The sequence below is a fragment of the Hoplias malabaricus genome, chromosome 1 (genome assembly GCF_029633855.1).
Source record: "Hoplias malabaricus isolate fHopMal1 chromosome 1, fHopMal1.hap1, whole genome shotgun sequence".
NCBI lineage: Eukaryota > Metazoa > Chordata > Actinopteri > Characiformes > Erythrinidae > Hoplias > Hoplias malabaricus.
The window spans coordinates 65,396,791-65,424,245 of NC_089800.1; the positions used below are offsets into that span (position 1 = coordinate 65,396,791).

At 36.8% G+C, this 27,455-nt stretch overlaps 1 protein-coding gene across 3 annotated transcripts; it reads right to left on the reverse strand.

Moving 5' to 3' along the window:
• pank1a (pantothenate kinase 1a) lies at window positions 1–27,455 on the reverse strand. Of its 3 annotated transcripts, none has more exons than XM_066681671.1 (7): window positions 26,904–27,455; window positions 17,572–17,924; window positions 16,320–16,573; window positions 12,988–13,164; window positions 12,269–12,392; window positions 10,277–10,402; window positions 6,236–8,137 (listed from the first exon to the last, which is right to left on the reverse strand). In XM_066681671.1, exons 1-7 carry the CDS (start codon window positions 27,115–27,117, stop codon window positions 8,078–8,080), a joined length of 1,308 nt encoding a protein of 435 aa, XP_066537768.1. In that variant the 5' UTR covers window positions 27,118–27,455; the 3' UTR covers window positions 6,236–8,077. The 3 variants fall into 3 exon arrangements, with proteins under 3 accessions (XP_066537776.1, XP_066537768.1, XP_066537785.1); XM_066681688.1 differs by lacking the exon at window positions 26,904–27,455 and adding an exon at window positions 25,501–25,551; XM_066681679.1 differs by lacking the exons at window positions 6,236–8,137; window positions 10,277–10,402 and adding an exon at window positions 1–130.

The window sequence follows — 27,455 nt, forward strand, 5'->3', positions numbered from 1 at the left end:
CGCATAATTTATATTGGAGAAAAAGAATTTAAACAAATCTATAAAAAAAAGTTCTTCTCAAAAGATGTGGCCGCCATGACATTCTCCCTCTTCGTTTCTAATCACAGACCAGCCAAATGAACTTCAGGGCCTACAGAACAGAGAATTCACAACAAGCCTGTTAAGAGTCCCAAAATATCATGTAAAAATTTGCTTGAGAAAGAAAGAGTATCCATGGGTTGCAGCCACTTGATAAATATATAGAGCACAGCACTAGTGTAAATAGATCGGAAAGATGGATTAACTTTTCATACACAGCATCTCTCCTTGTGCTGGAGAGATTTACAATACTGAGAAGCACAGGAACACCACCTTTTTGCATTAGGGGCCATAAAAGAAAGAACTAGAACTTGAAAAAAGTCTATTAGGTTTATCAACTGTGATGTGCACTATGTAGGGAATATGGTGATACTTTGGGACACTGCTGGAGTTCCTCTGATAGGAATAGAGCTGTTTACAAACATGGGATCCATACTTAATTTTCTCATTATAACATCTTTAAATCCTGTTGTTTGCTTTTGGTGGTCCCATTCATGCTTTTATCAAACATGACAACGAAGCTACATTGATTCACACTCGACAGAAGCTCCCTTTTTATGTACGGAGCAAGTCCAAATCGAGCAAGATAAGCAGTTTTGTCCCTGCTTCAACTAAATGTTTTTGCACATTCAGAGTCAGAGAACATAGTTCTAATGACGGTGCTCATGTCTTCGTTGGACGTATAATTTGTATAATTTGTGCTGTAGTTCGAATGTTAGATCCTCTTTTGTAAGTCGCTTTGGATAAAAGCATCTGCCAAATGCATAAATGTAAATGTTAATGTAAATGTAAACGTATAAGAGTGATGTCTGCTAACCTTTTGCAAAACCCACAGCATTTAGGCCTTCAGTGTTGTAGTTTGGGAGAATGTAATGAAGGCATTCTCTTCACTTGTACGGTGTTCGGAAGACACCAAAGCGGGCATAAGTTAGTGTTTTGATTTGCAGTAGAAACCAGTGCCGCAAACATCTGAATGGGGACAGTTGTTGTCTGTCATAATTTTAATTTTGTGGGTAGGGTGTTCCAGGACCTGGTTCTGATGCCAAATCAAAGCATATGTGATCATCTGAACACAAAGAGTAATACATAATACTCTACAACAAGGACATACTTCTGTAAAGAATCATTTAAAACCATGCAAAGGAACTAGATGAAGTACAGTGAACTTCTCTGAATGTCTATTTATATTCTTAGTTTTAAGTTGAGCCAAATTTCCTGAAAGATTGCCCCACTATACCATAACTACATCGCAGTGAATTTCTATCTTATTAAGTTCACCTAACTTGTAGCTACATGCACTGACTCTATTGTCATATACACCCACTAAGACTGAGTGGTCATGGTAGGTTTGCTGAATTATGATTATTTGCAAATTATTAGCACCATTTCTCCCATGTCCATTAATGGAAAGGAGCTGCCTTAAATATTTATTTGAATAGTGGGCCATTTTCTATAGTGTTACTTAAGGGTTTACACATTATCGAATTTAAGAGTTTTGGCAAAAGGCAACTGGCTTTTACGTCCTAAGTGAATTAATTAGTTATTCGTGCGCACAAATTACTAATTTGCTCACTGAATTAACTAAAATATGCGCACAAATTGTAATTCATTCATTCGAATTAATTAAAACGTGTTAACGAACTGTAAACCGTTCACTCAAATTCTTTTTTTTTTTACCCATGTCCCCTCCAGGACTTGTTTTATTCTATAAACTACTGACAAAATTTCTGTCATTTTGAGCAGTTATTAGCCGAAATTAGAAATTAGAAATGGTCAAAATAAGGAAAAAGATGCAGTACTTTCCGACCTCAAATATTACAAAGAATACAAGTTCATTTAGAAAACAAAACTATACCAATGTTTTAGTATCAGAAGAGTTCATTCAGTTCAGAAATCAATATTTGGTGGAATAAACCTGATATTTAATCACAGTTTTCATGCGTCTAGGCATCCTCTCCACCAGTCTTTCACACTGCTTTTGGGTGAACTTATACCACTCCACGTAAAGTAGAATGAGACGTACTTGTGTTAGAATTCAACTGACACTGGAATGGAATGGCTGTCATACATGTAGAGATGCTGATTTTTAGAAAACTTTGCAGTGGTGTCTTTGTTTTTCCAGATCTGTATTTAATCTAATGGACTTTTGAGTTTCATTTGAATAGTACTGAGAGATGGAGCATGTAACTGAACAAAGAAAACTGAAGAAATTATTTTTTAAAAATAAGTTGTAAAATATTATGAACAAAAATGTGCATTTCTTGTGAGGAAAGAGTTAGGAAAACCCTATGGCGTGATAACTGGTGTTTCGCCCTTTGGCTGAAATAACTTCAGTTAGACCTTTCCTATAACCATCTTCCAATCTCTGATATCGGCTGGGAAAAAGTTTTTGACACTTTTCAAACATCTGAAGTCTTTCTGTGGCAAGGGCGATCTGTAGGTCCCATGATAACAACTTGGTATTGTTGTAGACTTTATGCATCTTGCGGCTTACTCTTGGCAGTTGTTTCACTTGTAAATGATTTTTCTGGACAGTGGATCAGCTGATTTATTTCATTTATAATTGTTACATTTTCAAATATAAACAAACTGTTTCAATTCTGAATCAAAATCAGAAATCAATGTTGATTCAATGTTTTTTTCTTGATGGTAATTCAATGTTGAATGAGTTTTGATTTTGTGTTGGCCTTGGTTGTTTATTCAACATTTATTCAATGTCGGACCTAACCTCATATTGAGGTTACATTCCAGTGCAACGTTCCAACAGCTCTTTCCACTGTTTTGAAACTGTATTATAGTTCAGATTTTAAACACTTGGTGTCAGTATTACAGATTGGTCTTTTAACACCAGTCAATCTTATGACTGTAGATGGGGTTGTTAGGAAGTATGTAGTCTTTCCTCAGAATTAAAAGCCATAACTGTATAAGATAATAATCTTTGTACCAATAGAACATAACTGATCAGTATATTGTAGATTAATGCTGCTTGACCAGCATTCTAAAGCACAACATAGTGGAGCATGGTTGCCCACGAACTGTACTTAAGGAATTGTCAGTATTTTAGTTGAAAATTGGATTTCTCCACAGAAAGTTCCAGAATACAAACCTTTTTATATCAACACCAGATTGGATTCCTGGATAGCCTTGGGTATGTGTATTTCATTCCTGTACAGTCAAAGCACATTAGATCATTTTAAAGGCTATTTTCCAGAGCACAAATATTCAAACCCAAAACCTCTAGCTGCTTTCAGTATCTCTAATCTCAAGTTTCAAGCCTGTGCTGCTATGTAGTAACAAACTATTGTTATGTAAATATGCACTGTTTGTAATATTTTAAGGGCAGCACTATAATACAATAACTGATTAGGTTCTGCAGCTAGTCTGACATTTTTCTACCAATATAGATTTTAGGTCTAAGCAAAATATGCCATTTATTTAGTATCCAGAAATGTATAGGGTGTTCTATACACACCTGTGTCAATGCTGGATTGAGTATAGTTCACTAACCATAAGTATCCAGCCAACAGTGTCCTATGACCCCTGATAAAGGACTGAATGGAAGTTAACCCTGGCTTTACATTTACCAAGTGAACAAAATATAAATTTGTATAAATTAAAAAAAATCCTGCAGCACTGCTGTGTCTGACCCACTTATACCAGTGCAACACACCACGAGGAACTAACCATTGAAGAATGGGATGCAAGAGGTTTATGGTACACAGATCAACTACATTCTGTAAGTGTAGATCTTCAAACTGCTCGCATATGGTCAGTGGAGCTGATAAACTGGACAAGGAGTGTAGAAACAAGGAGGTGGCTTTAATGTTATGACTGATTGGTCAGTGTGTTAGCATCAATATATACAGATAAAGCCAGTGTGGGCTGGAGAAGACATAGCATGATATTAATTATAAAAAATTTAAAACATGTAAAACTTTCACTTTAAAGGAGTATTCTAAGGTCATACAAGTCAGCCAAGGCACAAAAAGTGCCTGTGTGGCCAACACTAAATGACTGTTTATTATGATGGTATTATTTATGATGATGATGATGTTATTATGATTCTGTATTATGCCATGACTTGATCATAATGACTGATTAATACAAACATTTCCTCAAATACAATTAAATTCTATCATGGGCATTTAATAATGTAACATAAAACACTAATTTCAACATTGATCAGTTCAGAGAAGTTATTTTTTCTTGTTAAGGGCACACATTCAAATTATAAATACACACAACATGATCTGAAATCTTACATAAAACTGCAAATTCAACAGAAAAGGACCTCTTTTCTGTCAGGTAGAGCTTTCATGTAAAATATAGCACTTATTTCTTATATTAATCTCTGTGTTTTGTGCAAAAAAAAAGAAAAAGAAAAGTAATGCCAGAGTAATCTCAACACAGTTTAAAACAAAACAAATAACATTTAAATTATATATATATATAAATCAAAGATAAAGGGGAAAAATTTATATATAGATACACACATACATACACACAGACACACACACACGAATGCATGATGTGCATTCAAGTTAGTTAAAAAAAAATTAAATACATCATCAACTAAATTAAAATAGGTTTAAAATCATGGCCGAAGAAAATGCTACCCCTATTATAAAAGAAAACAGTACACAAATACAGAGCTCGGCAGAATAGGAACAAAGAAGGCAACAGATGTTTAGAAATGGACACTCTTAAAATCTTTCATTTACAATTGAAATTCATTGGTTTTACAAAACATCTGCATAATTAAAAGGTTAAGATATAAACAAAGTCACAGAGAGGTGAGTTTGGTTTGCTGTGAAATGCTCCGTTCAAGGGGAATTAATAGAAACTTACATTACAGACTATCAACAGATAACTGAGAAAATGTTTTGGTTTTTAAAAAAAATCTATTAAATGGTGGAGAGATACATATGGGGCCTTCTAAAGCAAATCAGTCTTCAAAGAGTATATTTTTTCTTTCAGATTTAACACCATTCCATATAAGCTCTTTAGACTGGTGGACTTCATGATTTGAGGGTAAATAAAATGTATCCTTTTGTGCTGTAAACAAGGAGATGCCTGGTTCCATTTACCACCATTTTAAACAAACCAATCCACAAATTTCTCAACAATCAACAATTTCACAACAAATCACACACCATTACATTATTTACATCTCAACCGTTAAATTATACAAGTGGGAAAGTCTCATTTTAATCAAATAATTGTGATTTGCAGTTTTGAATCACTGTTCACTAGATGTAAATATAAATAAAATCTATTTAGTTCTAACCAACATAGCGATTGACAGGCCTTTTTGTGAATGGTTCAACACATTGCCTACTTTGGCACGCCATTGGAAACAATGGTTCATTTCCATTTGGCTCCAATTACCCTCCATATACAGGCTATATAACATCACAAGCTTGTGACAAAACTCTGGTTAAAAAGTGAGTAATTAAAAAATGAAACAAACTAACAAACCACAAGAAAAATATAGGCCATCTGCATAATACACAGAGAATAAAGGCATAGCCAAGAAAGTATGGAACCCAGTTTCTACTACATTAAAAATATATACAGCCATTTAAATGTCAATGAGAATATTTTTGATAGTAATGAGATGATAAACATTCTAATCTTTACACCAGGCCATTGTGATTAATAAAAGCTTTCAGTTTTTTCTGCAGATTCTTTTTCAACTTATGCCATTAGACTGAAACCTAGTGGTCTGTATAACATACCTAAGACATTTTTAACATGCAGACCACATGTAGGATATCCCCTCTATGTCCACAAACAAAATCTCATGAGAAATATAAATATTAATTGCTTTTTCTGGTAATAAAAATGATCGATTTTTCCCTTACATTGATAAATGCCATATATTTATTTCAAGTGGCAGAAATGGGCTTCCGTAGGAAAAAAAAAAAAAAAAAAAAAAAAACAAACGAAGGAATATTTAAAAGTATAAAATGAATAAGTCACTGTAATTTAGTAGTTCTAAAGGCTTGGAACATGTTTACAAATGAAACAGACAAGCTCTCTCTCTCTCTCTCTCTCTCTCTCTGTGTGAGTGTGTGTGTGTGTGTGTGTGTGTTGGTTGGTTGGCCTTGATTTGAAAACGAAGGGCACAGTACAGCAGAAAAAGTGGCAGTTAAAGAGATGAAGGAGGTTACTGGGTCTAGTAGCTAAGTTTTGTAAAAAAAAAAAAAAAAAAAAAAAAAGGAGAAATTAACTGTATTGCTCTTTGGCATCTGGCTAGGACCTGATATAAAAACATATTTTCCTGTTCTTTGAGTTATCCACTTTAAGGAATAATCTATAAGAATTGTATACTTCACATGTTGTAGGACAACTGTAGAAGCTGCTGGAAACTTGGTCTCACCCTAAAGGAACAATCCAGTCAAAAATGCTACAGCCATCAGTTAAGGTCGTAAAAGTGACATGTTAAATAACATTGTTGTAGTCACCATTACGAGACGGTATTTATCATATTGTTTTGTGTTAAAGTTAACACAGTGTCTTGCACTTAAAGGAGCAGTCAGTTATTTTCTCCAGTGAGTCTCCTTCATCAATTACACTCCCACCTAGTGGCCTGGATGTATCGGAGACACTGTGCTAAACCTATTTTAAGCACAACCTGCATTATGGAGCATAAACAGGTTCAAGGACTACTGCTCTTCCTCTAATCAGAGTATAAAATAAATAACTATATTAAGTAATACTGATTGCTATTTGTAGTGGTAAAATTGATTTATTCCTTTTGAGGTAAGTGGACAAGTTAATAGTGTTAGGGGGTTGACCAATTTCTCATTGGGGGCTATGAGCTTTGTATTCAGATTTAGGTTTGTTAAGTGTATTTGGTCAAGCTCTGCCCTTTAAAAAGACTATTTTCACTTAGCTGGCACTAAGGGGCAAGTCATGAAGGAGCTTGTCAATATTTACAGTTTAAATAATATTTCCAAAGTTGAGAACTCAAAGAGAAGGGGGTGACATGACCACTACTGTGCCTTCTGGGTCCCAGTCCATTTGGAATTAGGCCTACACTGATATTCACTACAGTACTGTATTGTCTCTAATAGTGACCTGGTGATAATAAAAGCAACACTTTATTTTGGTAGAATACAGATCATTTTTCTTCACCACATTTTAATATTAGTTCACACTATGCCCACTGCTAGAGACAATATATAGGACCATAAATAGGGCCAAACATTCAGTTTTAATTCTGACACTGATGTGGTGATATAGTTTTAAATTGTTTGCATAAATACTATGTTGATATATCATTCACCCCCTCACCAGAAAATGTGTTATCTCTCATACTACAGTAAATCTGTGTCCCAAGATACGCTCTAATTTTAACAACAGGAGTTTAAAGGCATAGAAAGTTAGATTTTAATGGGCCAAAAATCAAGAAAATTGAAATATTTACAGTAAAATGTTAATACCTGTAACTGTTACAGCACCTAAACTGGCCTGCCAGATGCAACAGTACTTTTGGTATTGAAACATGCTCTTTTTCATGCATCCAGTATGTACCTGGGCTTTTCTCAGATTGTGAACATCTGAATACGTTCAGATCTCCAATTTAGACCACATGAAATGATCACTAGTCTAAACAAAGCTGGTTTTGTTTTGAGCATTTAAAGCTGGCTGTCTAGAAACAGGTGGTTTCATCCCAGCCGGATCTGGCCATCAGTGAATTCTCTACACACTAAATACATATCTTTATACAGTATAAAACAAACCAACAAACAAAAATGAATCACAATCATCAGTTCAGGGAAGCTGAAGTTAGTCATTAAACATCTTATCTTACAACAAAAGTAGGTTGGGATTTAAGGGATTTTTACAGTTAAAATAGCATCAATGCTTCTCCCAGTATTTCCTAGTAGTTCCTAGTTTTCCCACAATTCCCAAAGTTCCTGTGGGAGGTTTTCACATGAAAACCTTTGAGCAGCTTTGTTTTTTTTAGTTGAATATGTGGAGACACGTCTCCTCATGGGTCCTCTGATGACTTCAGTAGCTCTAACAAAGCACCAACAGCTCCAAAATATCCCTGAACACAAGACACACAAAACTGTATAATTGTACTGATCGTAATAAGGGGATAACTGAATTTCAGGTTTGTGATTATAGCAGAATTTTAACTTTAATACAAAAACAAAAAATGTATTATCAATAGTTTAGTGATGTTACAAAAGACTTCAATAGATTATATAAGTCATCAAATATGTGCCAAGAGGGCCACAGGATAAAATCAGATTCTGTATTTATACACAGCATATTAAAATGAGGTAAGTTTATTAATTCTACTTCAGGCATATCTAAAAGGAGCTTCCTTATTAGTATTTAACATTTACAACCCCAATTCCAATGAAGATGGGACGTTGTGTAAAAACAGAATACAATGATTTGCAAATCCTTTGCAACTTATATACAGTTGAATACGCTACAAAGACAAGATATTTAATGTTCAAATGGATAAACTGTTTGTTTATTTATTTAAATATTCACTCATTTTAAAATCGAGGCCTGCAATGCGTTCTAAAAAGAGGTGGGACAGGGGCAACAAAAGACTGGGAAAGTTGAGGAATGCTCAAAAACACCAGTTTGGAACATTCCACAGGTGAACAGGTGAATTGGAGACAGGTGAGTGTTGTGATTGGGTATAAAGGGAGCCTCCCTGAAGGGCTCAGTCGTTCACAAGCAAGAATGGGTCGAGGTTCACCACTTTGTGAACAAGTGCGTGAGCAAATCATCCAACAGTTTAAGAACAGTGTTTCTTAATGTACGATTGCAAGGAATTTAGGGATTTCAGCATCTACAATCCATAATATCAGCAAAAGATTCAGAGAATCTGGAGAAATCTCTGCAAGTAAGCGGCAAGGCCAGAAACCAACATTGAATGCCCGTGACCTTCGATCCCTCAGGCAGCACTCCATTAAAATCCAACGTCATTCTGTAACGGATATTACCACATGGGCTCAGGAACACATCAGAAAACCACTGTCAGTGAACACAGTTTATCGCTCCATCTACAAGTTAAAACTCTACCATGCAAATCAAAGGCCATATATCAACAACAACCAGAAGCGCTGCCAGCTTCTCTGGGCCCGAGCTCATCTGAGATGGACTGACACAAAGTTGAATGTGATGAGACTACATTTCAAATTGTTTTTGGAAGTCATGGACGCCGTGTCCTCCAAGCCAAAGAGGAAAGGGACTGTCCGGATTTTTTCACCGCAAAGCTCAAAAGCCAGCATCTCTGATGGTATGGGGGTGTTAGTGCCGATGGCATGGGTAACTTGCTCATCTGTGAAGGCCCCATTAATGCTGAAAGGTACATACAGGTTTTGGAGCAATGTATGCTGCCATCCAAGCAACGTCTTTTTCAGGGACGTCACTGCTTATTTCAGCAAAACCATGACAAGCCACATTCTGCACATGTTACAACAGTGTGGCTTTGTACTAAAAGAGTGCGGGTACAAGACTGGCCTCCCTACTGTCCAGACCTGTCTCCCATTGAAAATGTGTGGCACATTATAAAGCGCAAAATATGACAACAAAGACGCCGAACTGTTGAACAACTGAACATCAAGTTGTACATCAAGCAAGAACGGGAAAGAATTCCACCTACAAAGCTTCAACAATTAGTGTCCTCAGTTTCCAAACGCTTATTGAGTGTTGTAAAATGAAAAAAAAAAAAACTATTTTGGAATGTGTTTTAGGCCTCAAATTCAAAATAAAAAAATAAATAAACGAAGTTTATCCGTTTGAACATTAAATGTCTTGTCTTTGTAGTGTGTTCAATTGAATATAGGTTGAAAAGGATTTGCAAATCGTCGTATTCTGTTCTTATTTATGTTTTACACAACATCCCAACTTCATTGGAATTGGGCTTGTAGATCAGACATTATGAAATTAATTATTGGGTATGTCTCTGCCAACTGTAGCTAAATTATCTATCAATTTGGTTGTATTATAAGCAGGATAAAAAGAAAAAGTCCTTGAACTATTTAAAATAAGGGTAATCAAATTTAGAGTACCTAACAGTTTAACACACAACACCAGGAAAAAACACTCAACCTTTAAAATAAATTGCACCACAGTCCTGCTTCATTTTGGTTCATAAATATGTCTTAACAGTAGCCTATAGCAAAAAATACATTCCACAAAAAAAATGAAAAGTTCCTGCCTCATGTTCTAAGAAGAGTGCCCTCAGTTGACCCTTGGACCAGAAGTCCATGGCGTAGGCCAGAAGTTTCGTGGACACAGTGTTTATCCGCAAGAAATTCCCCACAAACACCACTCTCTCGATTTTCTGAGAAGAAACCAGAAAACCTTAAATTCACAGCCATGTGCACTACTGCACTTCCACTGTTATGGGCACAACAAGTGAAGCCAAGAAATTATCTTTACATTTGCTTGGAAGAATATCTCTAAAATGTATAGCTTAATATTTCATTAAAAAAACAGGATCTTCGCTTTGTTTATTCATGTGAAGTATTATTGAACTGACAGAAGTGTTTTCATTGACCAATTTCACCGAATTGTTAAAATATGAACAAATCTAAAAATTGATGCCTGTAACACACTCAAATGAGGTTGGAACAAGGGCAAAATAAAAGTAAAAATATTATAGTAAATTAAAATTACACCATGTTCAAATATTCCATATTAAGCAGGAGAGTTAAGTGTTATTAAAAAAAGCTCCCATCAAAGTCTCAGCTTTTGCAGTCAAAAATGGGTTCTGGGTCATCACTTTGTCCCATTTTTTGTGAGAGAATTGTCAAACAGTTTAAAAAGAACATTTTGCAATGCAAGATTGCAAACCTTTTAGATATTTCACCATGCACTGTACGTAGCATTGTGAAAATATTCAGGGAATCAAGAGTTGGTGGAGGGCAATGACAGAAACTACTGTTTAATGTAGGTGACAACCAACCATATATACAGCATTGCTTGAAACCATGAGGCTGCTGTGACAAATACCACCACATGGGTTTGGAAGTACATCTGAAAAACCAAGCAATTTTACCTGAAACTCTATTATGCAAGAAGAAATCCATAAATCATTTCCATGCAAAAATGCTGTAGACAGAAGAATGTCAGAGGACATTTTTGGAGTGTGTTGTAGGCATCAAATGTAGGCGAGTTGACATGGCACTCTTAAAGCTTTGTCGCTTTTCCACTGGCAGAGCTCCCCCGTGAAATGAAGCTGACGTAACAGGAATTGCTGACTTTCAAAACCATAACGGCGGCAGTAAAGTTAGGCAACGTTTACTCATCATGTATTCGCGTGTTGTTTTGAGTTTTTTGGACGCCCCAGTTCTCACAGATCAGTTTTACCTGTTCCATCGGCCCAAGAAGCATTTAAACCTCTTCAGAACACCTCGAAGTAAAGTTACGAGCTACCGCTGCAAGTCAGATAAAAATATATGTGAAAGCTGCTGTAACTTAAGAGATTTAACAAGTGGCGCTTTGTGCTGAATTTAAATGTGCTCTGCATTTCGTGGTGATAGACATCTCTCTGGCCGATCAATGCTCTGCAGGGTTTACACATCACTATTTAGTGCCTACTCAGCACAGCTGGAACCCTAGTGAACTGGGACTGAAAACTTACCCGGTTCCAGGGACTAGGTACCAAATTTGGCCAGTGGAAAAGCAAAAGAGCAATTGCACCATTAGTGTTCTCTTCCAAATGTGCTAAGGGGTGGAGCTAGGCGGTGGCATGTGCGATTAGATCCAATTGAGATCTTAGCTATGAATAAACAGGAGTGCAACATTTGAAATCACTTAAAAGAAAATAAAAAGCATATATATCTCATTGTTAATATAAAATAAACACTTCTAATTTAATGTCACTAAAAAAAAGCATGCAGGAAAACTACAATATCAGCGAATCATGTTATGCAGCTGATGTTCTGGGTGCTCTGATAGCCCTGTACAATGCTGCTTGATCCCCAGGCTACAAGGCAACACTGTAAAGAAGCTCAGAGAAACCAGACAGACCTCAGAACCACACAAAAGTTGTTCAACAAAGTAGGACTGTCCAGTATGACAAATAACTTAAGCCTAAAATGGAGAGTGGTTCAACAGTGAATCTATTATTTTCTTAATGGATAAGCACATGTTTCATTCAGACTGCAAGTATGCATCTCAACCAGCCCGGCACACAAACACACACCTCGTTAACGGCACACATGCGAGCAATGGAGCCAATGTTGTTGGTGATGGTGACAAGGGTCGCTCTGGCCAAGTCTTCTTTAGAAATGGTTTCTCTCTTCTCCTTGCTCATCATATGACCAAAACTGGAAGACAAACATTAATTTCTATCATTTACTGTCCATTTGAATGTATGCTACATGTCGAGTCCTACTGACACGTCTTTTAAATAGTGAATTTAACTTCTGAAAGATTCATCAGTTGTGAAGTGTATCTACTCACTGAAAAAACGAATCGGAAAATATGCACATTAACTGTTAGTACTCTTCATTTTAGAAGTAGTGTTCAATGAGCAACAAACTTTTGGACATAAAATATAGCTTTAGCTTTTTATTCACTGTGCTGTGCATATTGAAACAGGGAAACTTGACGCTGAATATCTTTTCACTACAAAAATGAAAGAGAAAGTTTCACTGAAGTCTTACCTTGTTTAAAATTTACTCTACAAACCTGTTTTTATTGACACTAAACAAAGTGCAGAATCACACCTCACTGTTTACTAACTGGCACAGAGTTCAACAGGCTTTTGCTGGATTTAACCACACTTTATGGAATTATTCTTATAATTCTAGAATAATATTTATAAATGTTACTTGGAACATCTAGAACAAACACTTGCTGATCTAAAGATATATTTTTCACACACACACACACACACACACACACACACACACACATTACCTGGAGGCCACAGCTGATCCCTGAAGGCAGAAACGCTGATAATCTCCACCATAAATGTCTCTGACCAGCTTGTCTACATTGGTGCTGTCCCCTTTACTTGCCATTTCCAGTGCTTCTTCAAATGTCTCACAACCAGTCAATAAACAACAAAGCCCCAAAAATGTTCCTCCACCAAGACTAAAATGAGAGAGAGTCAGAGATATAGTATTAAGAAATGGACTAATGCAATACTTGACATTAGTAAGTAAATAATCTACTTGTTTGAAAATTAGCCAAATTAATTGATAACAAATCCTACATTACAGTCCTATGCAAAATTCAGATGGCTTTAGTCAAATGACATATTTTGAAAAGTAAAGCCAACTGCTTTTTATGTAGCAGCTTTCAAAATGGAGCCATAGCAAAGCCAGTCCCCCACATGAAACTGAGCAATGTGTGCCAGCAAATAAACAAACTTATTGAAGATATGAAAAAAACATAACACTCATTTAATACATATTTATTGGGAAATATCCCTAAACAAGCACACAAACAGAAGACCTTCTTAGCTAATCATTAGCTCTTTGCTTTGTTCCAGGTTTGAACTTTACCTCATTCAGTCTTATCGGTGTGTATAGATAAAAAAATCCATATCAACAAAAATATTCTTTAAAAGGCCATTGTCACAGGGTTAACTAAGATTTCCAAGGAGAACAGGAGTGTACCTTTGAGTGCAGAGCTGATAGGAAGTGTTACATCACAAACTGAACCATTAAACACACTTCAGCAGATGCACATGAAAACACACACAAACATGTTTTGAGATTGTGATCAAGAATAAAAGCATAACTATTCATTTCCATTTCCTACACCACATTAAAAACAAAACAAACAAACAAAAAAAACTTTCTGGTTGACTCATTCAGAGACATTATTTCTCAAGCTGCCAAATATATAAAGCAATTTAACACCATATTAACTTTGCTTGGTAAAAACATTGCAAACTTATGCAGACACGTAGGCTAGTCAGTTATACTAATATATCAGCTCCACTGTTCATATATGTGCACTTAGACGTTCTACAGTTACAGACTGTAGTCCACTTGTTGCTCTGCAATCCATTTGTCAATAGTCAGTACCCTCACAGGACCACCAAAGAACATGCATTAATTGGGTGGTGTCTCAGTCTTAGCACTGCAGTGACAGTGATGTAGTTGTTGTACTGGTTTGAGATGATTTGAAATACCTCTGTGTCACTGCTGAACTGAGTAATGTCCACCACAAAAAAAGTGAATAAAACAATAAGACAACAGCATCCTGTGGGCCACATCCATGGAATAGAGGAATAGGGAATGACTTGCACAAACTGCAGCAGCAGTTACTTTCTCTCACTTAGGTATGAGTATGTAATACAGTGAATGGGCAGCAGCACTGATATGTTTGATCCACTTGTACCAGTGGAAAAACACACTACCACACCACCACCACCACCAAGTCAATGTCAGTGTAGTGCCCAGGAATGACTGACCAGTGAAGAATACAAATATTCTGGTGATCCTTTTGGGGTCCTGACCATTCATAAGCATTGTAAATGTTTGCTATTATAAGAGCAACAGGTGGCCCACAGAGCAGAACTATAAAATTCAGCTGATAAAATGGATAGTGTATGTAGAAACAAAAAACTCATTTTAATATGTTATGGCTGATCGGTTTATGTGCAAAGGTCAGAGAATTGATTCATTCATATGTACAATTTCCCATCAAAACATACTCTATACAGATTGTACATGAAGAATATAGTGCCCCTAACAATCATGCAAGACCAAGTATAAACTACCAAAACTGTCCAAATCAGATAACTCTAAAAAATATAATCTATGAGAGAGAAAAGGAAACAGAGCTGCCACACATCTGATAAAATTTACAGCTAATTTACAGCTCAACTCAAGAAGGAGTGTTATTCCCTGGTAAATATTTTCTGTTCAGCATATACTTCCTTACAAATCAATAACTTATATTACATGATCATGCAAAATTTAATATATAACAAATGCTTGTCTGTTGACTTCAGTGATTAGTCAATGGAAATTCAAGCCTCATGCTGGACGGTATACTGCTTCATTCGGTATTTCGTTTCTAATTCGTCCTACAGTCTGTATTTCTTACATGCTGTAATACTGCGGTATGCAAGACTAAAAGTGCAAAATGAATTTTAGGGCTGTGTAATTTAGACATATATGCTTAGCAATACTGTCACTAGTGACAGTGTCACATCACGGGGCAGTTTTCGTGTCCTAAACAGCACCTCTGACAGACACTGTAAAAGAGTCTCTCTCTCTGTCTGTCTCCCTCCCCCACTTGATTTTTACACTGCATTGCTGCAGATCTTTCTGCACTTCAACACCTTTGAAACACTTTCTCCTTGTGCATATTTTTTTTTCTTTGAGAGACATCCATATTTTTCCTGTGTTAAACTTTATTATTCATCCCTGCTGTCCAAACCATGTCTGAGTGAATCACTCACCATGAATTTGCTGCTACCTACAGTCTGTTTAGTGTGGAGGAGAGAGTTAATGTACTTCTGTGGTTCAACATAAACAATGTCCGTCCGACTACAGACCAATCACAGTTGTTGCGATTACATTTCTGGAGAGGTGCACATCAAGCTATGGCATAGAGTTTGCATAAGGTTCCTATTGATGCCTCACTTACAGCGTAGGTTTGATCCAGAGGCACAAATTGGGCATAAGACCAGGCCTGTGCCATATCGTATCATGAGCAATAGTATCACAAAATGTTTTTAAACGATAAAAAAAAATAAATAAATCAATATTGTGATTATCGTGATATTCTGACTTGTTTACGTAATGATGTCATGCAGTTACACCTAACATGGTGTACATTCATTACTTGAGTCATTCAGGCATGGCGACACGTACAGTGGAAAATGTCCTGCAAAAGACGTGTGACTTCAGACATGTGGACGTGGTAAGGATATAAAATCAATATTCTAAATTTTTTTTATACAATATCAGAATCTTGGTACAGTTACAGTTGTTTACAAAAATAAGCAAATGTTTACACATTTATTTGTTGTTTCTTCTGAATGTTTGAAATTGTTAGATTTAGTACTAAAATAATTAGAAATGAAATATGTTATTAATAAGAATATAAAATAAATTTTGTTGCAATAGTGTATTCTTGAGAGGAATAAAATAATTTTCCGTGTTTTGTCATATCACCAAGAATATTGTCATCGCCAAAATACCCTAAAATATTGTGATATTATTTTAGGGCCATATCGCCCACCCCTACATAAGACAACAAAAACCTTTGCTGTCTGTATTATTTACCTGGTTCCTGTGACTCGTTTGTAGTTGTCCTTCGAGTAGACAGCCAGGATGCTAACCCCTGAGCCAATGTTGACCAGCAGCATGGGGAAGGGGTTGTCCAGGCAGTATGGGCACTTGATGCAGTTGAGGGTGTCGGATGGATTCTCAAAGTAATAACACTCTGGGTGACCATTAAAACCCATAGAGTCCACATAGAGCAAACCATGGATCAGACAGTCTAGTTCATCCAGCTTCAGTAGCTCCAGGTCAGCCATCTACAGAGAAAAAAGAGAACGGCAGAGAGCGTTGGTGAAAATTTGTAGAGAGCCTGCTTGCTCGGGGTTCTTTCTAAAATGAAGGGTATTAATTAGGAATGTGTTGTCCTTTTGTTGTAATAACACCTTCTAATGTTTATTGAAACACTATCTGAGCAACTGATTACATTAGTGAGGACAGATGCTGATGTTGGAATGTTAATTCTGGACCCAATAATAACCAGAGTATACTGGATAGAGCTCAGATGCTACTGGGGAGAGCTCTATCACTGCAGAGAACAACATTCTGTTCCACAACTCAAGGCTGGAAAGCTTAGTAGCCCACAGCTTTGTGATCATAGACAAAATGTTCATAGGGAACAGAAATCAGTAATGAAAAGCAGGGTAACCTGAATGGTGTACTGAGAGGCAATAAGGATTAGATTTAGCAGGTTATATAGCTTTAATTCCTGGAAATCAGTCTGAGAATGAGGCCAAAACTCGGGGCACAGAAACAGAGGCAGGGTTTTAGTTGTGGTCTTAATTCAGTGTTGCTTCCTAATGAAGTGTCCTCTGCTTACATCATGCACACGCTCTGTGTCTGTGTGCATACACTAAACTGGTGGTACTTCAATGAGTGCTTGCCCTCATTCTCTGCTTCTTTACAAAGGGCCTATAATCTTTTTTTTTTACAGTTTATGTGGAATTACAAGACCAATAACAACCAAAAACACTTTCAACATATTTCCTACCAAATCTATTTATTGTCAGCTCCTTTCTAGACACACAAACTGAGATTGTTGTAACATAGAGGGTACTACTACAGATTTCCACATAGCAGACTGTGGTCCTTGCTAGGACAGGAACACCATGTACTACTAACAAAAGGACTTGGGCAAGACTCCTAATGCTACATTCACCTCCTCTCTGTAACATGATTAAATGCTCTGGTTAAGAGTTGTGGTCAAACAATGTAAACAGAATATTTGACCAATTGCAGTGCCTTATTTTGAGCTCACCGTCCTGAAATCACTCTCAAACTTGTAGGCCCCACCCCCGGTGGCGCAGAGAGTGGTGTGGAGGCTGGAGAAGTTCTTGTCACGGCCCATCTGGATAAAGCGATGCATGGCAGCGGTGGGGAATCGGATGAAGTGCAGTGTTCCTGTGCGGCCACACATACGGAAGTTCCGGAGCTCTAAGTGCACGTCCCGGACACCCGTCTTGCCATATGCTGTGTTTGATGTCAGATACCGCCGGATGCTTTTGAGGCTCTCTACCTCCTCCTGTTCCTCCTCTGCTGTGATGTCTTTGGGTTCAAAGTAAACCAGCTTCACTAGGGTTCCACCAATGTCCATGCCAAACCAGGGGAAGGCTGGAGAGAAGGAGGAAGGGGAAGGGGGAAAAAAAGAAGGTCAAAAGAGTAAAGGTGGATTGGAACTGAAAGTTGTTTTTGGGTGATTTTTTTTCTTTATTATTAGTGTTGGCAATGCATTTTATATACATTTTAAAGCATTAGTCTACCTCTGGAGGCCAGTATATGTATATTCCATAGATGAAAATGTATTGTGTTTTTGTGTGCTCCCCATATGGAGCCCCTAAAGTCTAAAAGGTGGAAATATATATTTTGAGAACTTAAATAGTTAAACTTTATTTATTATTCCCTCTATTTTAAAAATCTGTTTCATCAAAATAACAAATGGTCCCCTCAATTTACCAAATTGTTCTCTGAATTTAACAAATCATTCTCTCAATTACACAAATTGTTCCCTTAATTTAAAAATGCTTTCTATTAATTTCTAAATACACTGATAATATATTGATGCCAACTGGAGTTCTCAGTTTCAGTACATATTATAATAATACGTTAGATTAATATAGCGCCTTTCTAATACCCAAGGTCGCTTTACACAAAGAGGAGAGGATTTAAAAAATAATAAAATAACTTAAAAATAAGTAAAAATATTATGCAGTACACAGGACTTGAACAACTTGGATTTTATTCAATTTAACTTTGAACTTGATGAACATGAAATAATTCTACATATTTTAGGCTTTTGGCTATTAAATATTACACTGTTTTACATCAAAACAGGTTGTTTTGTAGGAAATCTGTGACACTGGGTGCTGGTAGGAATCATTTTCAGAGCATGCACGATAACTGCTGCCAGCTATGTACAACACAGAAGCCTGCACTGTGTTGATCTGCCAAAAAAATCATCAGGGTTTGTCCCGCTCTACACCAAACAAAGATGTTTTGTCCTGGAATATTATTTTCTTCTGAAAAACTAAAGCTAGTGCTAGTGGTGTGGGGGTGAGGGGTTTATTGATTGATAACGACTGTCTATATCGATTAATATAAGAGGGTAATGTGCGTCTGGTTTGAAAAGGCCTTAAGAAAAAAGATATGTCTCGCGCTACCTTTAATTTTATTGTTAAGCAGGCTGTTTATTTTCAACACAAAGCATGAATTAAAATATAGTGACTTTGCTTCATAGGTTATGCTACGTTGCAGATAACATAGTAAAATGTAAACAGCCTCTATAAACATATACATATGTAGGCTAAAATTAATCAAATAATTACAAATAAAGATGCAGCTTTACCATGTTTATGGGAAAACTCTTTGTTAAATAAACTTGTTTAAAATACAGCCAAGTATTTGGTAAATACACAGCTGCATTAATAACTATATAAAGCTGTATATTTAATAAATACAACACCATATATAACCTGAATTCTGTGCGAGATTGTTTTTTGAGACTTTAAAGGCTTCAGGTTCCACAACACACAATTCATGTGTTGTTCACATGTTTCTTTGTGTCACATGTTTAGAATGCATTTATTACAGTCTTATTGAATATTTAGCTGTTATGCATGCTTATTTATGTGCTGTAATTATTACACGACTACTTACTAATTTGCACAGATTTTTCTAGATGGACATTTTGTTGCTCCTGCTCCTGCTGTTACTGGATTGGTTAACTGCCTGCTTCTGTGCATACATTGTTAGTGAACACAGCAAAAATTGCATCTCATTCTCAATCAAATCATTTTTAAAGTCCAATTCATCTGCTGTTGTTACAATTTTATTTAATTTTCAACAAAGAAAAAAAACTTTATATTACATTTATAAAAAAAGTGTTATTTATATTACACTCTATATTAAATCTGTTGCAAGGGTCTGGAGTACTTCACAAATTGTAGGTGCATACAATATAAGGGCAAAGAGCAAGGGAACACATTGTTAAACTGAGGGAACAATAAGTCTCTAAACAATATATTTTTCCATCTTTAGATTCCTGAAATAATAAAGTACATGTGTATTTGCTGATGTAATTATTAGGTGCATAATTGTGCCTGCCCCACTATTTAATATGGTTGTGGTTTCACAATTAAACACTCTCACAGTATAATTTTAAGAAATATATAAAGTAAAATGACTGCATTCATGTTGTTGCACAGTGGAGTAATCAGATGTAAGACCTGTAGCCAGAATTCTTGACTTTTTTCACAATGTCTTGGTATAACTCCATTATGCATATTTACATCATGGAATATCACCATGTATTGTTAACCCCTAGTACATAAGGCATACACCTGGTAAGCATGTAGTTCACAACAGCTCAGGACCATACAAGACTTGATACATGCCAGATGACCTAAGTGTTCAGCAGGCAGGAGTTAAACCCATTTCATGACCAAAAACTAAATTAGCCCAGAATAAAAACACAGTCTGTTCGGAGGATGTTTGTGGAAAATTAGCTATAATTCAGCAAATCACAGATCAGTGTTGTGATTGTGGAACCTCTGGAAGTAGCTTAGCACACACATTCTCACAATATATGGTGCATTTTTTTGTCATGGGATGGTCATTCAAGGAAGAGAAGCACTGTTGCCATGGATACAGCAGCACTGAACATGACTGATAGAGGATTTCTCAGCAGGAAGCAAAAAACAAACACACTGAAATGCTACAGTTAAACACTTTTACATTGTGTTAAACCTTCATTGCCTTTGGTATACTACATGGCTACAAGTTTGTTGAAACCAGATTGCACAAATTGCTCATTATTCTGAAATGAATGGTATTCAGGGGTCTGTTGTCCTTTACTGCAGTAGCAGCTTCTACCCTTCCAGAAAGGTTTTACACTTTGTTGGAACATTTCCGCTAAGTTTTAGTTTGCACTCAGCCACAAGAACATTAGTGAGCTCAGGTAAATGCCAACTCATACAAAAGGTACTCTACAGAATCCACTTTCACTACTCCACAGCTCAGTGTTTGGGGACTAATACCATTTAAGCCTACATTTGGCATTAAGCAGCTGCTCCAGAGCATCTCATCAAGCAGCCCTGCTCATACCAACACAACATACATTACAACATCATCATCAGTGTCAGTGCAGCTCTGTATATCAACCACCAAACCATACCTGCCCTATAGTGGACATGACAATTAAAGAATGGTGAAAGGGGGCAAAAAGTATGCAGAGCAATAGATGAAATACAGCCTGAAACTGTAGAACTAAAGTATGGTCACTGGAACTGAAAGAAGGGACAGTGAGTTTAGAAACAAGACGTTTTCATAATTTAAGGTAGATCTGTGTATAATCTCCATAGAAAAGTAAGAATTGAAATACATGCAGAGTAAGAATTTCTTTCCCCATCTTCATTTATTGTTAAGATTTGGGCTAAATATCTGGTCATATTTAAGGTCAGATACAAACAGACATTCAGTTAAGTCTGATGAATTTTGCTAATTTCAGCTTTCTTCAATACCTAAAATATGTGCCTAATCCTACCTAGGATAATAATAAAACAATAACAACATAAACACTTAAATTCTAATGTTCAAAGATGTCTGCTACTCCACGTGCACTGATAGTTAATTAAAATGTGAATATCTGGAAAGAGGCCGAATTTAAATCAATAAATACTGCCTCTTAATCTGGCTTCAGTAATTATAGTATTATAAAGATATTAATTTTAGAATTAAGTGGAATACCCAAGGTCAGGCAGGCAAAACACTCTTTATTCAAGCAGCTGAAACTATTACACAACCTCACATAAAGAGGTGAAAGGTCATTTGGCAAAGCCAGACATAGCTGTGTGGAATTAATGTCCAGCATTGTTCTGACCCTAGACATTCTGACCTGAAGTAACTGGACATTACAAATGTAGAATTTAAAACTTGTGCTTTACACATTTTAGTGATTTTCTTGCTTCCAAAAATAACACAACAAATTTTAAAATATTACATATTTTTCAGTTATTCAGAAAGATTTGTTGGAAACTGGTACACTCACTTAGATTTATTTAAAAATATATGTATACTTTTTTTTTTTTTTAATATAAACACACACCATATTTATATGACCACACACACACACACACACATTGTAATATTAGAACCACAACAAACTCAGAGCTGGGCGGCTGACAGATTTCAATCCAATCCAATTTGGGCTGTGTCTCAAATATCACTTGTTTCCTTCAGCCCTTATTTAGCACATGGCTATTCCATGATGACATACATCATATACTTCCAAGGAACTATCACAGACATACACACACTTATATATATATATAAAAACCAGTCCCACCTGGCTATTGTACAAAACATGACTTGGAAGCATATGGGATTGAGTTCAACACACTTTCCAGTCCAGTTGGGTGCAATATGAAATGACACGATGGATGAAGACACAAAGAAGGCAAAACAAAGAAATACTGCATCAACCATGGCATTATCCATGTTCATATAAATGGTGGACAATAGTAATCAACATAATGTAAGATCCAAATAATAAAGCATACGCATTATATATATATATATATATATATATATATATATATATATATATATAAAAATACAGTAATTGGAAATAGTGCTGACTCAGTAAATCTAATGACTCAAAACGTATTTTATGTTTTCATGATATCGTCCTCACTGTTGACTGTGTGGAATTGACCTCTTGAAAATTACTGACCCTAAAATTAAATAGTCATTTGTCCAATCTCAGGTTGTTAACTTTATTTATTTGGGCAAGGATCCGATTTGAACCTTGCTCACTCACAGGTAGGAACTAGTCCACAGGTGGTGCTGTTTAGTACTTTGCATTAATGATTTTGCATCAAAGGACACATGTCCTTATTCATGTGAAGACTTAAGAACCTGTGTATTCATATGGACACCTAACAAATATTAAGATTTATGAAATAAATATATATATATATATATATATATATATATATATTTCTATTGGTTTTTAATTACCACTTTCTTATCTGTCCTTTACTATGTAGGGACATACGGACTATCGGCGTAGGAAATTATTTGGATTAACATTTATAACATCACGCTGTAAATGTACAAAACTGATCTGAACCTTTTTTGCACAACTGGACAAATGTCACAATGCCATGTGTGTCAGGTTGTTATAATACTGTGACAGTGGTGTAATGATGTCTGTAATAGTGTTTAGAAAAATATTACAATTTTCAATGACCTGGCACTGAGTGCAGAGTGGTGCGACATTGACCATGAGACTAGGAGGACAGCCCATGAGGGTGAATGGTCTGTTTACCACCCCCCACACAGAAACCTGCCCCCCTCCTTGATTTACACACAGTAGCAGAGAGAGAGAGAGAGAGAAATAAACACAGAAGTAGAAGTAAGTGAGAGATGTAAAATAAAACAAAGTAAAAAGAAGATAATAGACAGAAGGAGACAGAGAGAGATCACAAGAGATCTCATAGATATAACTGCCATTCAGCATTCTGAAGGCACATGGCTTTTCACATGAGCATGTTCTCTTTGTCAGTGTGAATTTGTGTATTAAATATATTAAATACTACATTTCTGCAAAAATTCCCAGAACCCAGAAAGTTCTGTTGTGTTGATACACAAATTTTTCAGGAGTTTCAATACATTCATCTAAAGAGAATTCCTCGTTTTACCCCAATTTGCAGCATAATACTGAATTGTTCCACCCAAGACAAATGTGTTCACAAATTAGGCTGGTGGTGAATGGAACCAGACATCAAATGTGTTTAATGCATTTAAAAAATTTTAATACATTAACAGGTATCATATACCTTGTGATGCCCTACATGTTGTTTTACAATAGTTTATAAAGTGTACATTGTGGGTGAAGCACCTATGCCCGAAACATCTTTTTTTCTTCAGAGATTTGTGTAATTCTCTACAATTTTACTACCACATTGCACCACAGTACTCCCTAGAATCTTCTTGACACACACACACACACACACACACACACACACACACACCAGCTATAACATTATGACCACATCCTTTTTCTACACTCCCTGTTTATTCTCTCAGCATTCATATCAATAAATGGTGGAAACCTCTTCAATAATTGTGGTCAAACCAAGAATCCAAGAAAGACACATTTTTAAAATGAGATCAGTAAACAGATGTTTGACAAAAAAACTATCATTTTTAAAAGGAGGCCAGGTGTCCCAAAACTTTTGACAGAACTCAGTGTATGAGCCCAGACCGTCAGCTCATTCCAGCAATTTTGGAACTGGGTTAACTGCTGAGATTGAGCACTTTGTCTTTCGTAACTGGACGTTTTCACAACCCAGTTCCAGCAGTCTCTGTGATGACATGACAATCAGTGCAGCTGTAATTCGTCCAGTTAATCTGTAACTGTGTAGAACTGTGCAGCGCCGATTAGAAATAGAGATTGACAAACAACACAATGTATCTCACTCACACTATGTGGCCGAAGGTTCTTCTGACGTTTCTTGTGAAATAAAGAACGTTAATCAGAAAGTTGGTTTCTTCGTTGCAGTAGTTAGCCTTTACTCTTCTGGAAGTGTTTCAGACTAGATGTTGTAAAACCGCTGAGAGGATTTGATGGCATTCAGCCACAAAACACTTTGTAAGGACAGGCACTGATTTAGGATCATTTCGGAACCCTAAATCAGACTAAACTTAATGCATGGACCTCTATCATGCTATCAGTGCCACAGCTTAAACCGGGGACTTTTTACCCTTCTAGCCAACACCTGCCATTGAGCATGATGACTTCAAACTCATGTCTAGCTGCTACAGATTAATGCTTTTAACGCTTGCTTTTTTATAGATAGTATACAAATTGGTGCACCTTAATGTAGATGAATTTGCAAATTACAAGGAGTGTGTACACATGTTTGGATACATAGGGCAAATGAGGTTTAAATCTGGACACGACCAAGTGTATTATTTTCACAATGAGAGGAAACAATTGAGATCCTCAATGTAAATACTGCTCAGTGAACTTAGGACACAGGGTTACGGAATGCTGGAGAGCTGGATTAGTCCAGAGACTGCAACCAAAGCAACCACTATTCTTCTACAGAAACCAGTGATTAGAGGCTATGTTTGGGCTCACCAAATGACTGTACTGAAAATGTCTGTAGTGAAACTAGGGAGGAGGAATTAATTGTTTTTATACTGTAATTACAAACATAATTATTTCACATTTCAAATGGCAAGGTTCGAAGTAGAGACCTTGTGAGGGAGGAGAGAGGATACTGTGGGGAAACTTTTAAAGCTAAACATGGTTTGTGTTTACATGGTAAGTCCCACCCTTCATTAAAAACATCCAATAAGCTTGCACACAGTGCCCCAAATGGATATGTACCTGCAGTAGTCAAAAGTCTGCAATCTTTTTTTAATTATCACTGCCAATGTTTCAGGCATCTCTGTAATGGAAACATTACAGCAGCAGAAAAACATTTCTTAGACTGTAGTGGATATTAATGTAGTAAATGTCATTGTATTGATGTAACTGGTCAATTCATAGTGGATGTTGACACAGTAATACAAATGCTGCCAATGGGTTTACAAATGTGAGGAAAAAAAAATAATAAAAATGCAATACATGCAAACGCAAGTTTAAAGTGAATGTTTAATTTGGAAACTCAGCTCCACTTACCTGGCTTCTTAACACTTTTCAGCTTCATTGTGATTGCTCAGTTGTGCAACGTCTTCCAAAAGAAGTTTAAAACCTTCCTCTTTTGAAATCAATCCCAAAAACAATGCCGTTTCACGTCGGAAACGGAATCCTTCCTGACACTGCCGCTCATCTGAAGCAGAGCTGAGTTTTCTATGGAAGCCTGAGATGTCCTGCCTATTTCAGGGGGCAGTGCTTGCGGGCTCTTTAACAGCCTCGTGCATACAAATGCCTTGCGCCGATTGGCTAGACGCGAAGAGGCGCGTTGGTGACGACACCTCCTGACCAGCCGCAGACCAATCAGAGACCGAATAGAGAAATCTCAAAAGCAGCCATAAAAACAAAAGAACGACTTTCTTTAACACCAAGTTTTTAATGACTGAAGTTTGACCCCAAATGAGTCAAATACATATACTGTTATTGAAATAATGACATAAAGTTTATGTTTTACATAATTGTTTCCATGACTTAGAATGACAACATAGAAATCACCTTTGCTCTCAGAGCATGCATCAAGCTTTTCCCCTTAAATTTAACTGGCAGAAAGTTCATCGTTTGTTTAATAAAAATATTAGGAAAATGTCTTATAACTAATTAAATCCATACAATAATAATACAGATTGCACAATAAAAAAAAATACTCCTAAAAAGTTAATTATGACTAAACTGGGCGTTTTAAGGTTTTTTTTAGCTCTCATGAACTGGGTATATTTTTAATAAAACTATAATTCATTGCCTTGTTGCTTTATATTTAGAGGGATTTTTAATATTCCACAGAGGTATATTCAATAGTTTGTAGTTGTAATTTCTTATTAAAACCTTCAATTCCACCTTAAAAGTGCAACTCCATCATTACTTAAGGTGGAGTGTACACTCAGAATAAGAGGCTGGCGCATAGACGAGCGTGTGTCTGAGCTGAACGAAACCAGCCTTTATGATTGGTTAAAGCTGAACTGGTTAATATCACGCCCCAGATTCTTTTGAAATCGAATATCACATGAAACCTGTCCAACAGTGATAATGAGGTATTCAAAGGGTGTGTTTGCGTTGACCAAACATGATTTGCTTGGCTGAGCTGCATTCCACCTTAAACTGTGCAGCAGTTTCTCGTTGCATCGATTGAGAAAGAACGAAAACGTCTAACGAAAACAAGAGAACAGTAACTGAGATACACAACGTATGCAATAAGCGAATTAAGGATTAACTTAACATAATTCAACAGCCTCCATTTCCGAATTTCGAATCCACCTTAAACGGTGCAGCAGTTAATTTAATAAGCTGAAACCTCAAACGCTGTTCAGTTAGACAGCACCAGTTAAGGTGGAACGGCAAGTCAAAGACACGGTGACATTGACAGGTGACACAAATGACAAGCGAGCACTTACGGGGTCTGTTCTTTTTGAACGAGTCCAGTCGCCTCCTGAGCCGACAGCGTTTGGCTGGGGAACCATTAACGTTGCAGTCGGTGGAACCAATGGTCTGGGTTTGAGGGTCGTATGGACCCCCGTTGCTCATTTGAGCCATAAACGCCTTATGGAGTCCGTTTGTGAAGCGAGGACCCGGCCCCGGGGGGTCCACCATCGCCTTGGCCTTGTCCATGTGTCTGGGCTCGGATCGAGTAGTTGCTTGGTGTCAGTTTATCGAACCAAGAATGGACGAGCTACAGCGGCGTGGGCTCAGATTCACAGCCGAGTGGAGGCACACGTACACCGGCTCTAATGACAAGGCTTCTGCGCTGGAGAGACCACTCGTTTAACTGTTTTTTTGTTTGGCGAAGACGTGAGGAGGGGGATCAATGACTACCACACTCACTCACTCACTCACCGGGTCACTGTCGGTCAGAGCTACACTGTCCTCACAAAGGTCCGCTTCTGCTGCAGCAGTACAGAAGGCAGACCGCCCCTCCCCCCTTCCAACAGCCGGCCTCCTACGTCACG